General features: G+C 37.8%; 1 protein-coding gene across 4 annotated transcripts; it reads right to left on the bottom strand.

Moving 5' to 3' along the window:
• Positions 1 to 3,438: 3,438 nt before the first annotated feature.
• On the bottom strand, positions 3,439 to 23,750 carry ikzf2 (IKAROS family zinc finger 2). Of its 4 annotated transcripts, none has more exons than XM_006802354.3 (9): positions 23,665 to 23,750; positions 22,715 to 22,797; positions 21,366 to 21,412; positions 16,780 to 16,881; positions 13,824 to 14,012; positions 12,842 to 13,009; positions 9,884 to 10,021; positions 9,402 to 9,530; positions 3,439 to 8,478 (listed from the first exon to the last, which is right to left on the bottom strand). In XM_006802354.3, the coding sequence occupies exons 3-9, from the start codon at positions 21,391 to 21,393 to the stop codon at positions 7,667 to 7,669; spliced, it is 1,566 nt and encodes a 521-aa protein (XP_006802417.1). In that variant the 5' UTR covers positions 21,394 to 21,412; positions 22,715 to 22,797; positions 23,665 to 23,750; the 3' UTR covers positions 3,439 to 7,666. The 4 variants fall into 4 exon arrangements, with proteins under 4 accessions (XP_006802417.1, XP_035768661.1, XP_087686137.1 ...); XM_035912768.2 differs by lacking the exon at positions 23,665 to 23,750 and adding an exon at positions 23,061 to 23,139; XM_087830011.1 differs by lacking the exon at positions 23,665 to 23,750 and having other exon boundaries at positions 22,715 to 22,943.
• Positions 23,751 to 24,089: the final 339 nt, after the last annotated feature.

The following is a 24,089-nucleotide window of genomic DNA, read 5'->3' as shown; positions in this document are numbered from 1 at the left end:
TGTTTTCAGTTCAGCTCATTGCAGCTGTGTATCCATTTATGTCAAACCACCGGTGTCTGTATCCCCACATCCCAATTTCCTACAGTAAACCTGTGGTTGTCTGCTTCATGCCAGTCTTCAAAACTGTATCTTGCCTCCTGGTATGTTTTCACAGTTCAAGACGATCAGCAGGTGTGGACACTACACAACCTTATTTTCTTTCTTTCTGTCATGTTCTCGATCTTCCTATGTCAGATGCATTCATCCCTCTCAATTTGTCTCTCTCAGTTTCTCTATTAACTCTGTTTCTTTCCTGCAGTCTCACTTCCCAAGAAGTGTCTAATGCATGTGCCACTTATATGTTTACGTTACAAACTTACCATTGCTGACTTTTCTCTCTCTCTTTAACAGTGCTGCCCGTCTTCACACTTTTTCATTGCCTCTTGTGGTAGCACATTATTGTTTTTGTCTGAAATGCACCTATCAACTTGTCTTTTTTGTGCATGCTGTTCACCCCACAATACCTCCCCATTCAACATGGCTGCAGGAAAGTGGAAGTTCCCCCTCTACTTCCTCCCCACATGAATACTGAGACCTCTCTCTTTTTTCTCTCTGACCACAAACCAGAGAAGGCCTTTTGCAGCGATGTATGCACAGGGTGTAGTTGGCCTCAAAATCTGAACTATCGCAGCTTCATTTCCAGTGAACTGAAAATATAATTTGCTTGAACCCCAACTTTAAATGGATCTAAACAATTTCAAAGTTGCTAACATGTATAGCAGCCCTATAACTGAACCTGTTCCTTCAGCCAAGTGGGTTAAGAGTGCAAGAGCCGCCGAGGCGCAGACCACCATTACCAGCTCAAATCCCAAGCAGAAAAATTGTAGTGTACCACATCTTTTGCAGTGTTTCAACTGTGACATTACACCAATCAGTCATTGAATTGTATTTATTTTCTCACAGCATTTCTCTGACATTGCAACACCAGCGAACAGTTTAAAACAACATTACTAAATGTGATATCAGATTTCTAGCGCTTCAACTTGATTACTCCTAAAATATGGGCGTGTAACAGAAACTAGCTAGGCGTGCAGGTTGTTATCCCGTGTGTATGTGCGTGCATGCATATCTTGTGTTGGTGTGTGTGAAAGTTTTAGGGCCTGTCCAAACATCCACCACTACCTGGCAGGAAAAACAGGAACAGGACTTGTCACCAGCCAATTGCACAACGTTGATGGGGATTCACACAAAAAAGATCTGGAACTACTCCCTGTTCTGTAAGCTTGTAAGCTGAAACCTAAAGGGCAGGCAGCACTCTTGGTATCTCAGACTGTGTGATTTCCAAGTTAAAAAGTATCCATCTTTATGAATGCAACTTTGCTTTACGCAAATACTGTTCAGTCAGTGTTGACATGCAAGTGTAACTAAATACATTTTTTCCTGTTTGCTAATAAAGAAATTAAACTGATTTAGCCCAGCCACAGATGATTAATATACTCTTGTTTATTCACAACATACTAAGGTTGCTCTTGATATACTGTATGCTGGCTTTCTACAGTACTAGTATAAGGTGTGTTTTGTTTTAATCTGAAGTTGTCTGTATGTAGGGTGGATACCAGTAGTTTCCAGTGCTTTTGCAACTCTGTGCAGCTTTTATTGTCTAACAGGATTTGCAGAAGAAGTATCACAGGGAGTGGAACCTGGCAGAGGAAGTCTTGCAGTCACAAAGCTTTATTCAGCTATCTGTCCTGAGAAGAAGACAAAAAAGGGGGCTATAGCTGCACAATACCTAACACATATCAAGCCAGTATCAACAGCAGGTTCCACAAACCAACAATGACTGTCATGAGTTACAAATCATACAGTGTTCTATACTTTATTTATGTGGCAGCTACAAAATACTACTCTGTTGTATTTTTTGGGAGAAAACACATTTAGCCCTTTGAAATCTAACAGCTAAAATGGCTTGTTGATTAGACAGCTCATCATAGAGTGACGAGTGCGTACTTCATCTGCAGATTGGCACAATTTCAGGTTCATGTGTCATCATTTTCCTTGACCACTGAAAACCACAACACTGACTCAAACCTTGAAAGTGACTAAAAGGTTAATTTTCAACATGTCAGACTCTAAGAAATGTCATAGTACGGTAAGCACCTTCATAGTCAATGACAGATTAGTTATACTTAGTAATAAAAAGAAAATAGTAAGTAATAGTGATGAATAACTGTGATGACTACCAAGCGCCATGCAAATGTAGTATATTTTGATATATGACGTTTAGAAATATTATGTTTTTTGTAATATTGTAATAATTACTGACATGGCAATAATCTATTTTTCAAATAAACTTTTTTTTCCTTTGCTTTCGGCATGGAATGGGTGAATACGTTTTTCCTTTTTTTTGCAAGAGTACCACAAAGAGGGCAGGTGTATCACTCCTATGCTGAAAGTATGACTCAAACAGAGATATCATCTAGATGGGAACAAACAATCAACTGACAGGCAGAAAACTGGAGGAATCTGAACATGAAAAGATACAGTTTGGGGTCTGTTCAGGCTTTGCACTTCTCAGTTTTGCGACCGCCTTCACTCAGCTTTGATTTAGTATGTGTTTGCTGTGTGAATATGTGTGAGGGTGTTTGTGTGCAATATACCGATTAAAGAAGTAAGGGGGTGAGGAAGACTGCTCTGACATTTGAGGCTTCAACAGGCTCTAGTAACCACCTGTTCACAGACAAAGAGTGGAGTGGAACAAACAGTCATTACATTGCAAATGAAGGCAAGCCTCTGTGGCTGTACAGTAAGGATTTAGGAGGCTTGGCTGCGCACTTCATTTTTAGAAATTATTCCTTACCATGATAAAAGATATGGCAGACAGTTTACATTGTGGTTTTCCATTTCCTCAAATAGGCTCATCAGTGTTGTGTTATTGAAGCTGTTAAATGCTGATTTTTGTATTGCTATTTTTTGTATTGCAAATAAATAAATAAATAAATAAATATATATATATATATATATATATATATATATATATTTAGCAATAACATGAATTTGGCGCTTGGTTAAAGTTCCAAAGTTTCCCCCAAGTACAAAAAAAAAAAAAAAAAAATCACGTTACATTTATTTATTCAATTATTTTAAAAGATATAGTACTACTTGGTGTTAGGAGTGTTTAAGATGTTTTTGATTTTATATAGAATTAAAACCAGTGATGAATGCCAGCATCTTATAGTCTGGGGCTTATTTATCTCTTTGTTTTTATTACTCATGGTTATGAAATTGGCCTTTTATAAGAATTAAACTGCACATTCAGTACACATAAAATCAATATATTTCACATATACTTTATTTTTTTATACTAAGAGCAGATTTTGAAGTAGAGATACAGACATCGCTAAGAAAAATCTTTCTTCATATCCGGTACACTGTTCTATTGAATTAAAGCTATCGCCAAAGAACATGACTTTGGCTGATAAGATTATTCAAACACAACATAGTCTCAACATAGTCCCAGTGTCACCAATTCAACTGTCACCTGATGATCATTTGGTCTTTTGTGCGTTTCGATTTCAACTGTGAAAAACATTAGAATACCTTTACATATAAGCAACATTGCAGGTGTAAGATAAACAATTCAAATTCAAACAATAAGAAAAGTGTGGAAGTTGAATAGTTTTCTAGGGATGTTTTCTGACCTTTAGGCTCTTTAATGTTGCATCAACAGATTTCAACATTCAATTTTTATCTTGCAATAAAGAATTTTATTTGCAAGTAAGGTACAGTTTGCATGTTTTGCAGAAAACAACACAGTATTATTATGTTTGTCTTCCTGTTTGAAAATGAATGAAATAGGCAAAGCAGTAAAACCATGTATAGAGAAGAGAGAAAGTCATGCCTTAAAATATACATTGAATTCTTCACAGCAGTGTGCCTTCATGTATGGTCACTATTGAAAAAAGGGGCTTAAGAATACTCCAACGTCCTTCACCATATTCAGTGTTAAACTGTTTTAAGTCAAGAGAAATGATCATAGAAATTAAATTCAATATGCATCTTTTTTTCATAAATAAATCACATATTTTAAGACTTAAAAATACACAACCTATGTAAATACCTGAGAGCCCTCATATCAGAAAGTTGGTATCGATATCAAAGTTGTTCAATCAGCACACATATATGGATAAATGTTCATTTTCAGTGCCAAAATATACACTGTTTGTATACGGTTTCTTAAAAAATACAATGCACCCGGAACCCTGCCTTTTACATTTTTTGTAAACATTTTTAAATAAAAAAACACACAAAATTCACAAAACTATTTGCAACATTTCAGCAGAAAAATAGACATTTACCACACTGTACAAAAACATTCCCCCCGATCTGTAACAATAGCAATAATCGTTCAAGTAAAGTCCTCACTCACTAGGAAAGCTGACAGAAGACCCTTTTTTTTGTTATGTTTTTTTTGTTTGTTTGTTTATATGGCTGCTTCAGTAAAGGAAAAAGAGTAAGTCAAGAATCTGTCAACAGATAAGTAAATAATTGGACCTGTGATTTACCTGTACCCCAAAGGATGTTACTAAATATAACCTGGAGAGTAAGTAACTAAAGAGTAACTAAAAAAAACAAAAATAAAACAACAACAACAACAAAAAACCCTGTAATATATTATCCTACATTTAGTTTAAGCTCTGTTCTGTTCTGTTCTGGGATAAGGAGAGAAAACCAAGGTATCCTTAACACAGATTTTATCACAGGATAAATCAACTGACTCTTTTTTTCTTTTCTTTTTTTAGAAAAAAAAAAAAGGAATAATATGACAGAGGAATGTACAGAGTCAATATCACAGCTGCAAGATGTAAACAATTTCTAGTGCCAAAACTTTACAAATAGTAAGGTTTTATGCTAGCTGGGCACCATTTGCGCATGAATAGAAGCAACATGTAAACAGAGAAAAAGCTGCCTTTTGATTACGAGTAGATACTGAACAAAAAGAAAAGTTCACTGAGTTTAGCCTTAGAGCATAATAGCCTGCTCATAATGTTAGACAATACATGTTTAAAACTAATAATGCCAGCGGTTTTGTGAGTCCATTAAAAAAAAGTACATGTTCATCAGGCAGCAGAGCAAAAACCGACACAGTCCTAATTTCCAGTGTGCTGCTCCAAGATTCTTCCCCTAAAACAAAAGTCTAACCTTTGTTCTGACAATGATCGTTTGAAACAGTCACAACACTTAAAAATTAAAACTAGAAAACATTTGACATTTCTGCTTTAAAGAGACATAAAGTGCATGACCAACTGTACCAAGCACAGTCTTATCGGAGTCCTTTCACAGCAGAGACAGTAACTTTGAAAGAACTGGCTTTGACAATGTACTGCTAAATGATGGACAAGCGAGTTCGGAGCTTGTAATACTCCTACTCTATAGATTTGGGATGCTACAACTTTCAGAAGAGCCTTCAGAGTAGTAGTACGTGGTACGCTTCTTTAACTCCGCCTCCTGCTCATGCTGTCTCTTTCTTGGTCCCCTTTGTAAAAGGTCATACATGAATTTGGTGACATTATGGCGATGCAAAGAGTAACATTCAGAGAATGAGGAAGAGGAACAGACATTAGTGTGTATCTGTGTGGGAGATGGGGCTTATGAGGAGCGGAGAAGGGGCAGCCTTAAACAAACAAGATCAGGTCGATAATACCATATTATCAAATGACATTTTAGGAATTTAGCCTTAGAAAAAAATACACTTCCCCATATTAGTCATGTCTACAAACAGGATGAAAGAATATATTACACACGCACAGACAGACAGACCATCCCAATTAATTCAAAAAGTGGATTAGATCAAAAGGAAAGGCATACAGTAAAGCACAAAGTGAGGTACAATAGAGAACATCCAGTGCTGTCACTTTGGTATCCACTGCCATAAAGAATCATACAGCAGCCAGGTAGTTAAATGACTTCAAGATTGTTAAGGGCTTCTATACCACCATCTGCTTTTTAATGTTGTCCATGTGGACAACATTTCTTACAGTTGTTTTTTTATACTCAAAGTTTAAGAATATAGCAGTGTACTCAAACTGTAAGCAACACAATGTCTGAGTCAACAGGACACAGTAGTATTCCGCAGAAGTACAAAGGAAATAAAAAAGGTATTTGGACATCTTACCCTGAAAGTGTAGAGAAAGAAAACAATTGAAAAAAAGACGTCCTCGACTGAACTTTTAAAAGTCATAGATACAACAAGAATGACTAGGCAACAGTTTTTATGTTTAACTTTCAGAGTGATTTTTCTTACGTCCTCTTGCATTTAAATGGGGACTGATTATAACAGAAAGAAATACGTCTCAATACAAGCAACAATTTCAGTTTCATGAGCTATAAATAGGATAATTTCAAAATGTAAGACAAACTGAAATTTGTCTTAGATAAATATTTGAGATAATTCATTGTGTTTCCAATGCTCTGTTAAGCAACCTCAAGAACACATTAGACATTGTGCTTTTCAACATGTTTTTCTCTTCAACAGAGAACACTTTTTTCCCCCAATCAAGATATTTCAAATATGTTTACCAGCTTAAACATTGCCCTAAAGTCATTTTCATATGTTGCTTTAGATTGTCTCTTTTTTATTTGGCAGGATTTTAAAATTACAAAATAGACAAGCCACCAACAGGAAGTTGGTGGTTTTCTTTATCTGCGCTAATGGTTCACAAATGCTTTACAAGCCCCTGAGAGATGGAAAAACATGGGTGGTATGATATGATATGGTAAGCTAAAACATGCACCATTTGCAGAGAGTTAAAGTAACATAATACAATAATAATGCCTTCAATATTTTCAACTGCTCATTATCAGATAGGCAGATAGCAATAGCTAAAAGACTCTCCTGAGCTTTTGCACAGGAAATCACATTGTTTATCATTGTTTATAATTATCTGCAAGACAATTTACTCTGAATTACAAAATGTGATAAGGTGGTGTATATATTTATGGGGGCTAATAGCATTTTCTAAATCTAGGCAGCAATGCACTTGCATACCCACTGAGAATAGAACCAGAATGCATTCAGTATATTTACTAACATCTGATAGCATCAATGATCAAATTTTTATAAGTACAATAATGAATAAGTGCTACTATTTTGTCAAACATAGTGATGTTTTTTAGTGACATTATACACCACCTGCAGCCTTGATGTTTGTCTAGTAATCTGAAACAGATTTTTATCAACCACACTGAGCCCACAGGGCAGAAACAAGTTCTAATATACCATCTATATGCATGCATTATGTCTTCAGAATGAAAACGGTTAAAAGCATGATGAGAGGGAAAACACAAAAGAATATACTTCAGAATAGACTAAAATGAAAAAAAGAAAAACACTTGTCAATGCCCTTTGACAGCTGCTCTAATATAGAATCTAGTAAGATTTTGAGAAAAAAAAAGTCCTTCCTTTACATTAATCGCAATTAAATAGTACAAAATGTGTCTTTGGCCCATACCTTCATGTGATTGTTAAACTGTTCAGATTCACAATAAGTAGCTTAAAAAGAAGTCTGTGATTGTGCTACACTTGTCTACAATGCCATTCAACAATGCAGTCTCAGAGGAGATAAGGACGGATATCAGGGCATTGCTCCTTTCACTTCTTTGTCTATCCCTCAATTTTCTACCTATCCTCTTACTGGAAGGTGTGTTCACCACGTACTATGTGAGAGGAGAACTCATAGCGGTCCTTGCTCCGGTGACCACAGATGTTGCACTCCAGTGGATCTCTGTATCCGTGGCAACCCATGTGGATGGTGTACATGACATGGTCAAGGAAGAGCACTCGACAGTGCTCACACTGGAAGGCCCTTAATTCCTGGCCCTCCCGTCCAAACACCCGTATCCCTTCCTGGCTCACAGGCCTCTCTGTAGCCAGTCGCATTATCCCAACCCCGAATCCTGCCCCACTTCTAGGTGATGCATCTCTCATCCGCTCACCTGAAAAGACCACTGCTGGACTGCCACGAGACCTGAGGCCCACGGGGGCATTGCTGCCATGGTATCCCTGCCTTTCCTGAGGGCTGCTGCGAGCTGAGTCAGCAGATTCAACACCACTGTTGCTGGGTGACTCCTCTTGCCCTTGTTGGGGATGCTTACCTGGCCTTGTTAAACCAGTGGGGCCATTTGAGGTAGGATGACCGGGGAACTCATGGGGTTGAGGCGGCTGTGTTGGTAGTGTGTCACAGTTTCCTGAACGTTCTGTTCGTTGGCTCAGTGGCAGGACATGGGGGAAGAGTGGGTTCACAATAGGCATCACCTCAGCCATAGAAAGTGGAGGACCTGGATGGTGGAGCATGGGGCGTAGGGTGTCTGATCCCAGGTATGTGATGGCATTGTTGATAGCCTGGTCCATCATGTGGGGTGGCATCATTTCAGACTGCTTCTCATACTTAACAGCCATGTCATAGCTCATATCAGGATAGCTATAGCGAGGCATCTTTTCACCTGTAAACAGCAGAGTAATTCATGACTGCATGTAAATAATGATGATGACAATTTCTTGTTAAAATAAGATATATATATATATATAGATGCAGCAGCATAAGTGGCAAAAATACTCTTATTTTTATCTTCAGTCAAGAAGGAAAATTAATATGTACAAATGCAAATACTGATTGAAATTTCCATTCTAGACAGTGAATGTTATAGCTTGGTGATATTTTGATCTTGTTTTTCACATTTTGTGCATGATGTTTGAGTCTAATGAGTGGAAAGCCCCATCCATCTACGACTGCAGTGTTTAACCCCTCGAGAACAGGGATGCGGTAAGCTGTTTTCTCTCGATAAGAGCAATGGCAAAGTTACAGGTGTACGTAACCACAGAGTGAAAAAAACACTTCCTTGCCTCTCAGTCAGCTTGCTCTAGTTGCTCAATCTCATCTTCTAATAGTGTGGCAAATTTAAAAAAAAAAACAGTAGGCCAAAGCTATTGTGTTATATTATATAATACTATATAATGCAAAACTATGGAACAAGGGGAAGACAAATCAAACTAAGTAAGCTCAAAAAATAAAATCGGGTAAGCTGATAAAAACAATTCCATGTTATTAATGCTCAAGTAAAATCATTTGCAAGACTCCTATAAACCAATTAAATTAATCAATTCATTGTTGAACAATAATATATTTATATGATAACAATAGCATATAGGCATGCTTTATAGGTCAGAATCGTAAAAAAGATCACTGCATGAAGAACATAATACAACAAATTATTTCAGTTGGTACTTCAACTGCTAAACCCCAACCTCCTCACCCTCCCACCCCACTCGTCTGAATAAAACATCATATGAAACATTTGTTTTTTATCTCCGTGGTAATTAGAGTAGTCGATTTGCTGACTATGTCTGAAATGCATGTGTGACTCACCCACAAATTTCTGAGGTGTGGTGCTCTTCCTCTTGCCTACATTGCTATGCAGTCTTTCAATAACAGGTGGCCGATCAAAGGTAGCCATGGTGGGCTCTGGCATGGGCCTTGGCTCTTTTGGAACGTCACCTTAAAAGGAGTGAACAGGTGATAAGAAGGAGCACGAATACAGCTGGGTGTTTAAAAGGAAAAAAAAAATGAAGAAATGATCGTGTTTAGAATAAAAGTAAGATGAATTTTGCTTAGGGCAAGTGCAGCTTTATATTATCTTTATTTCAAAATCTAAAATAGATCGTGCTGTTTGCAAAATAAATAACTTAACCGAGTATTTTGTAAGTATACTCAGATAGCAAAAGTTGCACAAATTAATATATCAGTCATTGGTGCTTAATGGTAAGGATTATTTCCAGTTCATTCAGGAATTAACTTTACTGTATTATATGTACGTTTACTGGTTTCAATTCTAGTGAATTTATTTTTACCTGTGTAAGGCCCACTGTTGACATTAGGATCCAAGCCGATACCCTGCAGGTAACCATGGCAACGCTCTTTATGTTCCTCTAAAGATGTCCGCTGTTTGTAACTCCGCCCACAGTAGTTACACTTGTGCGGTTTGCCGACTAAAAGCAAAAACATTCAATCGTGAGTCTATTAATTTCATTCATCGCTGTAGACAGAGAGTGGGCAGTATCCAGTGCCGCAGTATTTAGGTGGTGCGTAGTAGTACACACTGTGAACAGTAAGTAGTACAAACAAACCAAAACCAAGCTTCTGAGATCATGGAGGTTCCACTACTAGTGTGATTCCACACAACTATTGCCAGACAGAAACACAAGTTGTGGGCGACCAAGACTGTTGCGCCATGAAGTCTGCATTTCAGAACGCTTTGGTCTGCGCAGCAAACTCCCACTGCAGAGGCATAGCATGAGTAAATAATGGAATTGATCATGCATCCCATTGTGGCGGTAGGAAACTAACTCCAGGTTAAACTGCTATGGAGGTGGAGTGTGATTCATTGTTCTATTTAATTAGATTCCTTCCTACAAAGAAAAGTGAAAATATAAAGACTCATTCTTTACATCTGTCTTAGTCCACTCATTTCCTTTCATACGTCACGTTTGCTTCAACAAGCATTCAACACACCAATCAATGAATTATTGGAGGTGATTTCTGTTGTTTAAAGAAGTTATTGTACGCCATCCGGGCAGTTAGTTAGTTAGCTTACTTGTGAGCAACACGAGCTGTTTCCATACTGACATGTAAGTTGAGTCAAAAAATGGTTAAAAAAAATAATAATTGCAACATGCTTCAATAAGTGAAATCCCAGACACTGCAGAGGGAAAGATCTGAGTCCTGCGTCAGACTATTCTCAAAATTAGAATGACTCATGAAGTGAACTGAAGACCACAACAGCTAACCAATATGACAAACATGGCACCTTTGGCCAAGTGATGTAGACTCATGGTGACAGTATTACTAGAAGAAGATGTGATCCAGTGCTCTTTTCACTGTGAGAACAGAGAAACCCAAAACCTTTCACTTTGAGCACGGAGGTTGTAACACACATACGAGCAGTCACACTAACTACACACACATTTAGAGCTAGGTGACAGTTCACATGTTAACAGAAGTACTCTTTCTCTCATAGAAAAGGCGAGTGGAGTTATTAAAAAAAAAGAAAAGTTTCCAAATGTTACGTTGTCTCTGCTGGACTTTTCCTTTTGATGATGTGAATGAAGTAAAACCCACTTGTTACGCAATGATATGACCAGTCATGGCCAATCTTACATTTCTTGTGTGAATCATTTAAAAGAATAATAGTTTTTTTTCTGTCGTATATGTCATTCAGTACTTCTGTGGTCTGTGAATGACACTGTATGGGCTGAACTTGAAACTGGGGTTTATTATCTTTTTTTCTGAGTATGAACAGTTACAAGAGTACTGCATAATGACAAAAGGTTTCAATATTATCAAAGTGTGGGTAGTGTGGAAGTGTGGTGTATATGCAGGGTCATCTCAGCAATATTCATTTTGGTAATGAAAGAGTTACTTCAAAATGAAACGTCATCATGGAAATAATTGCCTTTGCTTTCCAGCCGTGCGGTACTCTAACAGTGGAGTAGGCAGTATTCAGTCAACAAGACTCACTCCCTTGTTCTCAGTGGCTATACAGATTCTCACTCACACTACATAGGCTTCATTACTTTTTCATATTTATATAACCACCCACACACAGCCTTACACAGATGTTGAGTGGACACATTACAGGTGCTATTCTTATTCATGCAAACGGTCCACTGTGAACTCAGACCCACTTTATTGACGCCATCTGGATAATAAATAAAAACCTGTTTGAATTTAGACCTTAAATAATATAAAACCCTGTCACCTGATTTTTCTGCATTACTATTTTACCAATCAACTGTGCCTGAATGAAAAATGTCATCTTCCAGTGCAAGGTTTAATCTAGCCTTTGTCTTCACTGTCTCTCACCCTAGTCTTCCGTTTTCATCATCTGACCTCTCTGTCAAAGCTTTGTATTTCTCTTTTCTTTCTACCTGTTCTTCCTGGCAGGGCACCAAACCACAAATGCCAGGATTCCAATAGTCATATAATGAGTAGTCCCTCCCTCCCACACAGAGAGGGAGGGAGTCAAGATTACACACGTCGGTCAAATATCCAAATTGATGTTCGGAAGAGTCAAATTTAATATCTACGAAAGGACAAACAAATTCAGATCAACAGAAGTGTAACCAAGAAAATGGTAATGAAGGTAGGTGACAAATGTGACAAAAATAAATAAGATGTGTGTAAAGGAATCATGTAAGTAAGGGTTTCTAAGAGCAAAATTACACCTGCACACACACAGAACTGTACATAAACACATGGGCATACACATAAGCACAAAAGTTAGCTTTAACAAAAAGAGAACTATATATGAGTAAACCCTGCGGGGCATCACAGACAGAAATGACGGTATTGTCTGACCTTGATTTCAAAGGCGCAACAAAAGGGAGAGCACATCCTCATATAGGAAAGTGGGTTACAGTTGATACAGCCAGCACTCCCCATGTGTTTCTCAACAGACAGATAGTTTCCTCCTTAGCAACTAAGGAACAGCGTGTTTCTTGGTACCTAACCACAAAGCACTCATTGTGCTGTATATAACACGCAGATAAAAAGAAGACATAATCTATCTAAAAGACAAGGTATGGCCTCACCAGCCAGCATAAATACTACCTAAGAGGTTAATAGTATGTTGAAAGGGTTTGGGCTTTTTTAAATAGTGTACCTCAATATCGAATGCTTATGTTGACTGCATATATATCTATATATATAGAGATATATATGTAGATATATATACACACAAAGTCTCTTCTGGTTAGCACAAGTGGGCAAGTAAAAAGGGAAGAAAAGGGGCTGAGGAGGAGAACACTTACCAGCATGAGTGCGCAAATGACCAGTGAGGGCATCGCGCCTCCGGCAGGCGTAGCTGCAGAAAGGGCATTTGAAGGGTTTTTCACCTGTATGGAGTTTGATGTGTCGTAGCAGGTTTCCCTTCTGGGTGAACGACACACCACACTGGTTGCACTGGAACGGCCTGTCTCCTGAGAGTTTCATGAACAGGAAGTCAATGGCACAATCACTGTGGATATTTTTTTGAAAGTATCAACAAACCTAAGAAGACACTGTTTATAACTGTGTTTGTTTTTCCTTAATATTTTAAAATATGTCATTCGAATTAATATGACATGGTATTTGACTCTTTGAACAACTTGGTAGTTGCCAATGAACAACAAACAAAATAATTATTCAGTACAACTTCTGACCGTGATAATACATCACATAGTTACAACACAAAAACTTGATAACATGAGCGTACTGTACTTGCGACTCTCTTCTGGAAACTCTTAAGGAATCAAAAATATATTGTAATCAGCATTAACATTAGCATTAAATATACTTTTGGCTGAAGTAAAGTTACAAATACAAGTGTTACAGTGTCTAATACACAAGCACATATGTGTATGGGCTACTTTAGACTACTTTTAATCTGGAGATGGAAAAGAGAAATATGACCTGTGACAACCAGAGTACTCATGGCGTCAACTGAAACCTGTTGCGGAGGATTCCAAGGATATTTTTTTCCCTTGATAATAATTCCAAGACACGGCTATTGTTTCAACCAAAGAAAAAAGAAAGAAAGACGGCAGTCCACACCCACTGTCGAGGAAAACAAATGGTTTCTGACTCACTCTAAAGGAGTGGAAACTGCTGGTTCCCCTGCTGGTTTAATGGTCGGAACAAGATGAATTCTTTGTGGATCATTCATCTCCAAAGAGTTATATAAAAGATATGTCAATTATGCTAAAAGGTTTATTTAGAAACCTTTAATGCCATTTGGAAAAACAAAATGAGTACCGTTTGGTCGATTTCCTGATTCGGCTGTCACATTTGGCCCAGATAACCCATCCTGTACGTTGCTTGGGCTGCCACTCATGGATTCCTCTAGTGCTATTCCTTCTTCCCCTGTTTGGCCTATTTCTTCCACTGCTGGACTTCTGTTGTCAGACTCATCCATGATTTCTTCTTCTTGCTTAATTGTCAGTTCTGAAAAAACAAAGCATAGTACAATCCTGATGAGCCTGATGGCACGGCAAATGTTAGGTGTATAAGAGAGTTAAAAATCTACTTTTACTATACAAATGCTGTCGACAGCAATCATGAACCATACCCAAACCCAGGCTGGCTACACAACTCTGTCAAAGGTAAATATGCATTACAATAAATTTGGTCAGATTGAATTGTAATGGATGGAGATGAACTAGGTGAAGATAAAGGTTGAGCCACAAGGCCGAGTCACTTCTGTAAACTGAATTGGAGTGCAACGGGCTGATTTAATCTGTGTTGGACTTGCTATGTACTGTAGACAGAATGAATATAGGCTAGAGATAGAGAAGGTACAGAATAAAAATAAAAATAATAAAAAAAAATTAAAATTAAAATTAAAAACATTTTTACATACCAACTGATCTCATAGATAGCACTGACTTGACATGGTGACAAGAAGAGACAGAAAGGGAAAAAAAAGAATAAAACAGGCTGGTCTAGTTTCTGGTTGTCCCTGGGAAGAAAGGGAGTGCCAGAGGCCTTCTCTGGCTGCTGCTCATTAGCAGTGGGAGACCGGCTGGATGGCAAAAGCAAAATATTGTGCAATATTATGAGTGCATCTGTGTGTGTGTGTGTGTGTGTGTGTGTGTGCGTGTGCGTGCGTGTGCGCGTGCGTGCATGTGCGTGCACCGGTGCGCATGTGCAGGTCTGCATGCTTCTGCATGTATGTGTGTCTGAATCTGAGCTGGCGGGAAAACTTATCACTTAGTTTCTAGTTATTGGTTACAAGCATTTAGCAATAATTTAACAAAAAAATACTAATTTTAATATTTTTCTAAGGTCTTTTACTCTTTATAGAATAAAATCAACAAACTCAACACAGCAAAACATTATCACAAAACATTATCTTCAGTCATTTAAACACAAACGCTATCTTAAATACGCCATGAACAAGCACTATGAAGTGTTTACATTTATAGTTTATTACATTTGATATCTTTGATCTCTACATCTGTCATATGTAGCAATATCAAAGTAATATGCACAGATATAAGTTAGCTTTTGTTGTGTAAATTATATTTTTAATTAAAAAAAAATCACATGAGCCTGCAGTGCTTTAAAAAAAATTCAGGCACTACATAAAATCTTGTAAATAGCTTTTGGGGCTTTATATGTTGCACAGGCAAGGAGTATACATTATCCAACTACAACTAAACAATCCTGGCTATCTTATTATGGGATTTTATAAAAATCAATAATATAAGCATGTGTGGTTGGATTACTAAAGCCTCCCATTAGACAGCAGTTAGTAATTGTTCTCTTTGACCTGAAGTTAATTCTCACAGGCCAATATGAGATATGCATAAAAGTGATTGAATCCATGCATATGCATACAAAAACAGCATTGTTCAATCTAATATTGTATGTTTTTCAAAGCCACAGTTTGTACAGAAGAACATTTATCCCAATACCCAAGTTGCAATCGAGCCTGTCTTCGACAGCTGTATCCTGGCAACACGGAGCAGACCTGAACGTCCTTGCTATTCAGCTCCTTGCATCTTTACATCTGTCTCTCCAGTGTGGCAGAGTGGAATGCAAAGATTGGTCAGATGAGGATACGCTTGAAACAATCCGCATAACAAAAACAGCTAGGAAAATCATCTAGATACTGTTTTCATAATTACTACGTCTCTGTTCAATTTGTGAGTTATCTGAATTTTCATATAGTAAACAGAAAACCTAGAATCATGATCACTACTGATTGAGAAGGTGACCGAACCCCAAAAAAGAAATTCAGCCATCCCTCAATCTGTCATGTAGTCAGCTAGAGTGTAATCAGCGCATAACACAAATATAACCCCTGTACGGTTTCCGCTTTTGCTTGCAAGTTTAAGAAATTTGGAGCCAAAATTTTTACCACTTTGTGCTTATTGTCAGTATATGATGAGTAGTAACACAACTCTTTTGAAACAAAACCTCAAATGGCAAGCATGTTAAGCAACTGAGACGATGACAACAGCTCTTATTGGTGAAAAGTATTTCCCTGTGAAAACCATTGCACAGCCCACCTCCCTGCATCTCTAAACATGTGGGAGATAAGCTTCCCCTTTTTTTCACTGAGGTCCCTTGTCTTACTTTGTTTCCCCTTTTCTTACTTTGCTGCTTCACAGTGACACTGCTAGAGATGATCTAAAGATATAAGTCAGTAGGCTGAAAGGAACCAAGCAACACTTCAGACCAAGTGCAACATGATATAAGATGCAACAGGGCACATTGTTTGCACGCAAGCTTTTACTGTGTAATCTACAGCCACTTCTGGTAACGCTACTTACGTCTTCAGGTATATTTTATTCGATAATTTTCTCATGAAGCTTCTCAAATTTAAGACAAGAATGTCATTCTAGCTTCATGCTTTTGATGGCTTTTCCTCCACTTTTTTACAATTTAAAGTTTCCACACAAATCAAATGAACATGTGTTCCATGCAAGATACCAGAAATATTATCACAGGCATCTGTTATCACATCTGCCATGGTAATTTACCTGGTGCAACCAATTATAAATGTATCAGCTATGTATTCCATAGTTACTGATGGGAAACAGAGTATTCTTTCTTTCCTTGCAAAAGTTTTTTTGTGAAAAAATATCTTAACGCATAGCCAACCCGAATCATCTAATGCTGATTTTTAATGATAAACTGCCTCTGCTCATTCTAGAGCTGTCCTTGGAAGACTGCATAAATGTGTATCTAATAACTGAGCACTCACCACCAGGGGAATTAGGACCCTGAGGAACTGTCTCTCCATTAGGTGCTGATATATCCGCCAACATTCTCGAGTTCTCCTTACCAGGAGAGCATTTGCCGTTACCTGGGAGACACAGAAACACTGCAATCTGCATTGTGCTGTAGAATACGGTACTTGAACAACAAATGCCACTGTTATGTGAAAAACGCCAGTTTTCTTGATTGTGTTAAATATGCAACTAATTGGTTATGTTACATTAAAAGGTTTCAAAAACCGAGGTTAAGATTGAGAAAGTTGCTGTTGAGAAAAAAAATGGTGTTATTGAGGATGACATTAGAGACTGTGACAGCAAAATGCCAGACCTTACCACATGCTTATTTCTGGTCTATGATCTTAATGCAGGTAAATATAGTGACAATAGAACAGAAATAAATATAATGGCTCGATTTGACATACTGAATAAGATGAAGAAGCCTTCTGCTAATCCTTGCCTTCTCAGATTGAAAATGATTAATTTCTTCATACTCAGATCTATTTCAAGACCTATTTTGAATAGTCATTAAGGTAGTCAACATCCAGAATGCAAAACTAAACTACCCAAAAGTTTTTACCCACCTATGTGATTATAATGTTCAGCAAATGTAGATCAAATTGCATTCTCTCAGCAGTTTGTACAGAACTCGGGCTATGGATAGCCCGGTGTCCACTCAGAGGGAGAGCAAACCAATCCCTTATCCCCTTACAGCATGGCCCCATCAGGGTCACTAGAACAATGCAGTAGCAACAGGCAAACACCCCTTCTGACCCCTTAGGAGCCACAGTGAGAAATACTGTAAAGTATCCATTGTGGTGTCACCACACTATCAGTCCGATTTAAAAAGGAGCTATGCAGCTATGGAATCTCTGTAAAAAATCAAAAGAATATGATAGATGCTTCCTGTGAATTGCTACAATGGTGCACTGTTACAGTTTGTTTTTCCTGAATATGTCTAAAGTGACCCCGCATACATGAAAAAAGAAATCTGTGTCAGATCTTTTCTCTCTTTGACAGCTCCTCTTAACTTGACAAGCTTTTTCTGTGGCATTGTTCCATTGTAGTTACAGCCTCACTGAGTGGGGCTTACTGGGAGATGCTGTCCAAGACACAATCCCTGGGCCTAGGCTCAGGTTGCACAGGTTGGGGTTGGAGGAAATCTCAGGTGACCAACGTTGGCTATCCCTTGGCAATACTGTCCTGGAGACAGGAGTGGCCCAGATTTGTCATGGAGGATTTTCCATTACTGTAACAGATGCTGTCAGACACCTAACAGTACCATGGTAATCTAGGTAATCCCAAATCTATCTATCTATCTATCTATCTATCTATCTATCTATCTATCTATCTATCTATCTATCTATCTATCTATCTATCTATCTTTAACAGATATATCTAATTCAATCCAGTCGCATGCAGCAATTCAATGTATATGTATATGTTGCATGACAACCTGCTAAAATGTAAACTGATATGAGTGACTTTGAACACAGTATGTCCAAAAAAAGAATCCAGCGAATGGCAGTTCTCTGTAAAAAAATGTTTTGTTTTATGACAGAGGTCGGAGGACAGTGGCCAGACTGCTTCAATCTGAAGGAAACAGTAACTCAAATAACTACTTATTACAACAAGGTATGCAAAAGAACATCGCTGAGTGCACATCATGTTAAACGTTGAAGGAGATGGGCTACAGCAGAGTAGAGGATGACACTGGCTGCCATTCTGTGAGTTGAGAACAGAAAACGGAGGGCTAGAGTTTAAACAGGCTAACCACAACTCGACAACAAATGATTGGAAAGTTATAGGTTTCAATTTCTGCCTCAGTACTCAGATTTATAGGTTGCGATTTCATTTGAACAACATACAAGTGTGGCTCCATTCTGCCTTATATCAGTGACTCAGGCTGGTGGTGGTGGTGCTGTGATGGTGGGGAATAATTTTCTTAGCACACTTTGGGCCCTTTAGTACCAATTGAGCATTGTTTAAATGCCACTGTCTATCTTGGGATTGTTACTGACCATTTCCATCCATTTATGACCACAGTACATATCACAAAGCTGAAATCATCTCAAACTGGTTTCTTGAGAATGAAAAGTGGTTAACTGAACTGAATCCAATAGAATCCCCTTGAAATATAAATCTATATCAATCTATACATAGATACATAGATATCACAACCAGTGAATTTGCAGACACAAAGTTTTAACGTTTTACTGGCTGATAGAGAATACATTTGGGATGGGTAAATAATAGACTCAGACACACGTATGCTTTCATGGACTGAGGTTTGCGTTGGTGCCCCTGGTTGACTGAGTCGAATCTGTATGAACATATTAGGATATTAAACACTTTAATCTTACAGAAGAAAACGTTCTTTGAGTAATATACAAAATTGACATGATTTAATGTGCTGGCAAATGGAAAGGAACAAATGTGTACACATGAAACTTGTAGGTGTAATAATTGCTGACTTCACTAACACACAGTGAGCATAGTTTATAAAGTCCAATCATTGTCCCAGGATAGCAAATGGAATTTCTGCTCTTATAACTTGTTTTAAGTGTCAATATCATACATACTTATTCAATTTGTCAAATATAGGCAATTTCTGAGTTTTATACCAGCCACACATTTGGAAAAAGGGAGATCGGGGACAACAAACGGCTGGAGAAGACAAGCTGTTACGAACATCCCAGATTAGTTGGACTCCCACAGAAGTAAAGATGGGGAGGTTTTTCACTTACAAAATCCTACATCGATAGTTGTTGAAAGACCTACAGACTCTGGAGAAATCTGTTCGCGTGCTCAGAGGAAATTATTACATAATCTCAGGATACTACTGAAAACCACTATCACTGTGGAACACAGTTCAGCAACATTACTATGCAAAAAAAAATTAAAAAAGTAAAATAAAATAAAAAGTGTTGCCTATATAAACAAGATTTAAAAACACTAGAACTTTGTTTGGACCTGAGTTCATATTCAAGATGGACAGAAATTAGATGGAAAACTGTCTTGTGTGCCGTTCCAAAGCAAAACTATATGGGGATTCATAAGTGCACACGGCATTTCTTACAATGAGTGTTATACACAGTTTTCTGCTTTTAGTTTTCTTTTGCAGCATAACCATAACCAGCATCTTTTGCAGAACAGACCTTGCTTATATCAGCAAATCGATACCACACGACATTCTGTACTTATGACAACAGCGAGGCTTTGAAGTAAAAGAGGCTTGATGCTAAGTTGAGAAGGCTGCAGATAAAAATAAAATAAAAAAATAAACAGTTAAAAACATTTTTAAAACGCAAACAAAGCATCGAGAAGGTTGCGTCTTTTATCTAGCAAGACTAGAAAGGCATTTGTTTTCATAAGTATACTAAATGGTTATGAGTAGTGTTAGCAGAAGTCGGGATGCAACACAGAGGTAAACATGTCCCTTTCCTAAATTATTTGAAATATGTTGCTGCCATAAAGTTCGAAATTAATCTATGTGTCTTAAAACAAACAAATACATGAGAACAATATAATGTCTCCCTTTTAACGTTTTAACGTTTGATATGTTGTCTTTGTATTTTTTTTTAAACGTAGGAATTACAAACCACTACACTCAATTTTTTTTGTTATATTTGTAATATAGTTTCCCAGAGATTTTGGAAAACGTGTAAACAGAGTGTTTATATGTAACAGGGGATGCTAAGAATTAGTGTAGTAGGGTAACTGTGTACATGTGGAAGAGTACTGAGTGAGACTGTGATGATGTGTGACACAAAGGTAGACTACTTGACCTAAATTTTCACCCACAGTACACAGTGCCTCGCCAAACCTAGGAGAAAGTCAAAATATATGGGAGCAATGACAATTTCCATCTAGTATCCTCCGAAAATGTATGCCATTTGAAAGATATATAATTATAAAAATATTATTTCAGAAGTGACGCACCGACAGGCAGGGAGAAAAAGAGCCTCCATTTCTTTTTTCCACCTCCAAGACTATTCGCCTGTGTGTTCCTGCATGCGCAAACCCCAAATGAAGACCTAAAAGTCCCCACAGATCATCAACAACATGCTACCTGTTTTGAAATATGCACACCAAAGCGAAATACATGGTGTGGGGGGGTGGGGGGGGGGGGCAGGGAAGATATTCAAGAGACCTGCCCAAAGGAAACCAGCAAAGGGCAATGGAGCACCACAAAGCGCATATCCAGTATCTGCTGCATTCAACAGGATGTTGCTAATGCATTTTCGCTAACTTTAAGGGGTGAACAGGAAAAAGGCTGCACTTGGGGGAAAATCCCTTAAAATGTTGTGTTGTGATTGCAAAAATGTTTTGGGGTTTTCTTTGTCTTTTTTTTTATGGTTTAAAAATAAATCAAATAAAAATCAAATAAAAATTGTTGGATTCACTGTGAAATTCAAAACCACTTTTTAAGGTCAAAGTTCTCATAACGATACAATCATTATTACAGTAGAATATAAACATGCATTTGAAAATATACGTTATAGTGGGTCCTTGTTTATAATGTATGGGTCACAGAGTCAATTGAATGTAATAAATAATACATGTAAAGACTTACTAGTACGATAGTCTTCGGAAGTCTCCATTTCAAGGGCTCTGGGAGTGCTGCAATAGAAAATTGAGATATTACTGCAACGTTTACATTATTAATTTGTCTTAATTCTTCATTTGTTTAACGATGAAAACGAACAGATAAAACTAAGTGACACAATGAATGATCACGTAAACTTGCACGATCAAAGCAATGCATGTGCAAACTAACTGCAATTCACAGCAGCTACAAAGCTTTGTGTGTATAGCTTCCACTCTACAGAAGTTTATTACAGCAACAATAGGTCTGTGCTGTTTTCTTTTTAGAGAAGTAGTCATGTATATTTAGCAAGTTACCCTGTGAACTATTTTAAATGTGTGAACAGCCGTGTTTTAGTTTCACATTCTACAATGAAAAGAGTGCTTGTCTAAAAAGAAGTTGAATGGTTGATTTCATGGTTCCTTTATTCACCTCTTTCCACGAAATTACATAATCATTGTACAAACGTTATACATTTCACCTATCTTTATTTCAGGTTAAATGAACCCCTCAACTATTTGAGTGAATAACAAAACAGGCAAGGTAAGATGAACCAAAATGTGCACCATGCTGACAGATTAATCACTAAAATTTATTACGTTACAATTTGAACTTAAGTGCCAAACAAAGTGACAAAGCAACCAACACAATAAGTGGCATCACCTCAAAACGAAACACAAGGCATTCAACTTTCTAGAAGGGCAGTGTAACGCACGCTCTGTTTTTAACTGAGTGTTGGTGTAATGGGGCACATTTGAATAAGTTGTAATGGGATTTCTTATTTTTACAAGTTAGAAACTGAAGTTTGGTTCAATCGTTATCGCTCAACCTCCTTTCATTCTAAAAATGTTATAATCAAGAAATACAAAGTGACTTTATAATCATTAGAATTTGGAAGCACATTACAAGAACACAAATTCTGATATTATTTAAATGCCTGGAGTATCACAACAACATTACATTGTATCACTGCATAGTTGCTGGCTTCCTTGAAGAACATACAGCTAAGCTCTTAAATAATGAGAAAAGAGTGCAAGACAAACGCAGAATCCAGATCCCCTTTTTTCATTTCCCATGATTAGATATTAGATATTCTAATAACAGTTTACTGGTGACAAGAAGTCAGCCACGTTTTTTTCAGTACATATATGAGACCTCCTCTTAGCTACATGGGGTAATCTTTGCCCATTTTATAGTTACAGCAACTAGGCATAGCCATTTCTTTTAAACAGTGATTATTTATATACAATAAGCCACTACAATTAAAAGTGAAACGTGAAAGTAAAACAAGAAAGTAATGTGGAGTGAATAATATATATATATATTCACACAATTACCTTCAAGAGTCTCCCTTGTGCAAAAATTAGTTGGTGCTTTCAGTCAAGGACGGAGGAGGGGGTGGCAAGGTGTCTCCACCTCCCTTTAATGAAACAAAGAGTAAAATATGCCTATTTAGTCCAGGGATGTCTCAATATGAAAGAAAGTACTTCTTTTTAGATCGACACGTCTCATTAGCAGTCCACTAAAAGCGAAAACATCCTCTAATTCACATGAGTTAGCTCAGAAAAAATCATTGGAAAGTTGACAGGTGAATGTCAAAAACTTCTTCTGCGTGCGTCCCGCACAGTTTTCCACATTAAAAAAAAACGACACTCGCGCTGCCCCACCAAGTTATACACTCACTGGATGTAACTGTAAAGCATTCCATTAGAAGTCGCAAGACTCTTGTCTTACCCCGTGGACTTTTGCAGGAGGAACAAAGAAGTGGAAAACTCAACAAGTTGGTAAGGAAAGAAAGAGAAGGATCAAACTGGATCCACCGGTTCCTAAGGAATTAGCCATAGCGACAGGGAGCAGCCAAGCTATTTTCAACAACCAAAGGACTGGAAATTTGCGGGTAGGCAATGATAAAAAACTACTGTGGAGATGTGACTCAAGGTCAAACCGGTAGAGCTTCATCTGTTTTAACTGCTGCTGCTGCTGCTGCCAACAATAGGAATAATGTGATATAGTGGCAAACTAAACGGCGGATCAAGTCGACAATACCAATGCGTCCAAACGCTAGCCAACGCGGGGCACTGTCCCATCAGCGATAATAATAAGTTAAATTATCAGTTTCCTTTTTAAATAAAGGCCTTCCACTTTGAAACTACTTCCTACTTTGTCTGCACGATTACTTTAGGAAGCCAAAAATATTCAAACTAAGAAAAACAGCAAAAAGGCAAGAAAAGTGTATTTTGCAGATTATCAGGCAAGTTAAGTAGTAAGCTAAGGACAGAGTGCATACCTGGCTGGCAACAGCGCATCTCTGGAAATAACCATCAGCTGCAAAACCGTAAAGCGACTTTTTGTTCTTATAGTGGCAACGCGCTGTTTCTCGTGTTAAGTGATTTTTGCTGGCTGTGTTGCCTGGAAGGCTCGGAGCTGACTGACAGCTGCAATTCAACAGGTTATCCGATCACCGCAATCTACAGCAGAGCCCGTCTGGCTTTCCATTCATCAGACAGACGCTCCTTGTCTGCCTTTGCTGCAGACATGCGCCCCTAGCAGCTCTGAAGCGTCTGTAGCCAATTGATAGCCGAACGATATTCAATGGCTATATCAAAGCAGTTACCTAGTTCAAACAGGAAACCGATTCACGCAGTAAGGTTTCTCCCGCGCGCTCTCTTTTTTTTTAATTTACCTTAAACACGTAGGAGTTTATATAATCCC

The sequence above is a fragment of the Neolamprologus brichardi genome, chromosome 16 (genome assembly GCF_056152115.1).
Source record: "Neolamprologus brichardi isolate AB-2024 chromosome 16, ASM5615211v1, whole genome shotgun sequence".
NCBI classification, from domain to species: domain Eukaryota; kingdom Metazoa; phylum Chordata; class Actinopteri; order Cichliformes; family Cichlidae; genus Neolamprologus; species Neolamprologus brichardi.
This window is presented reverse-complemented; position numbering and strand designations above follow the sequence as displayed.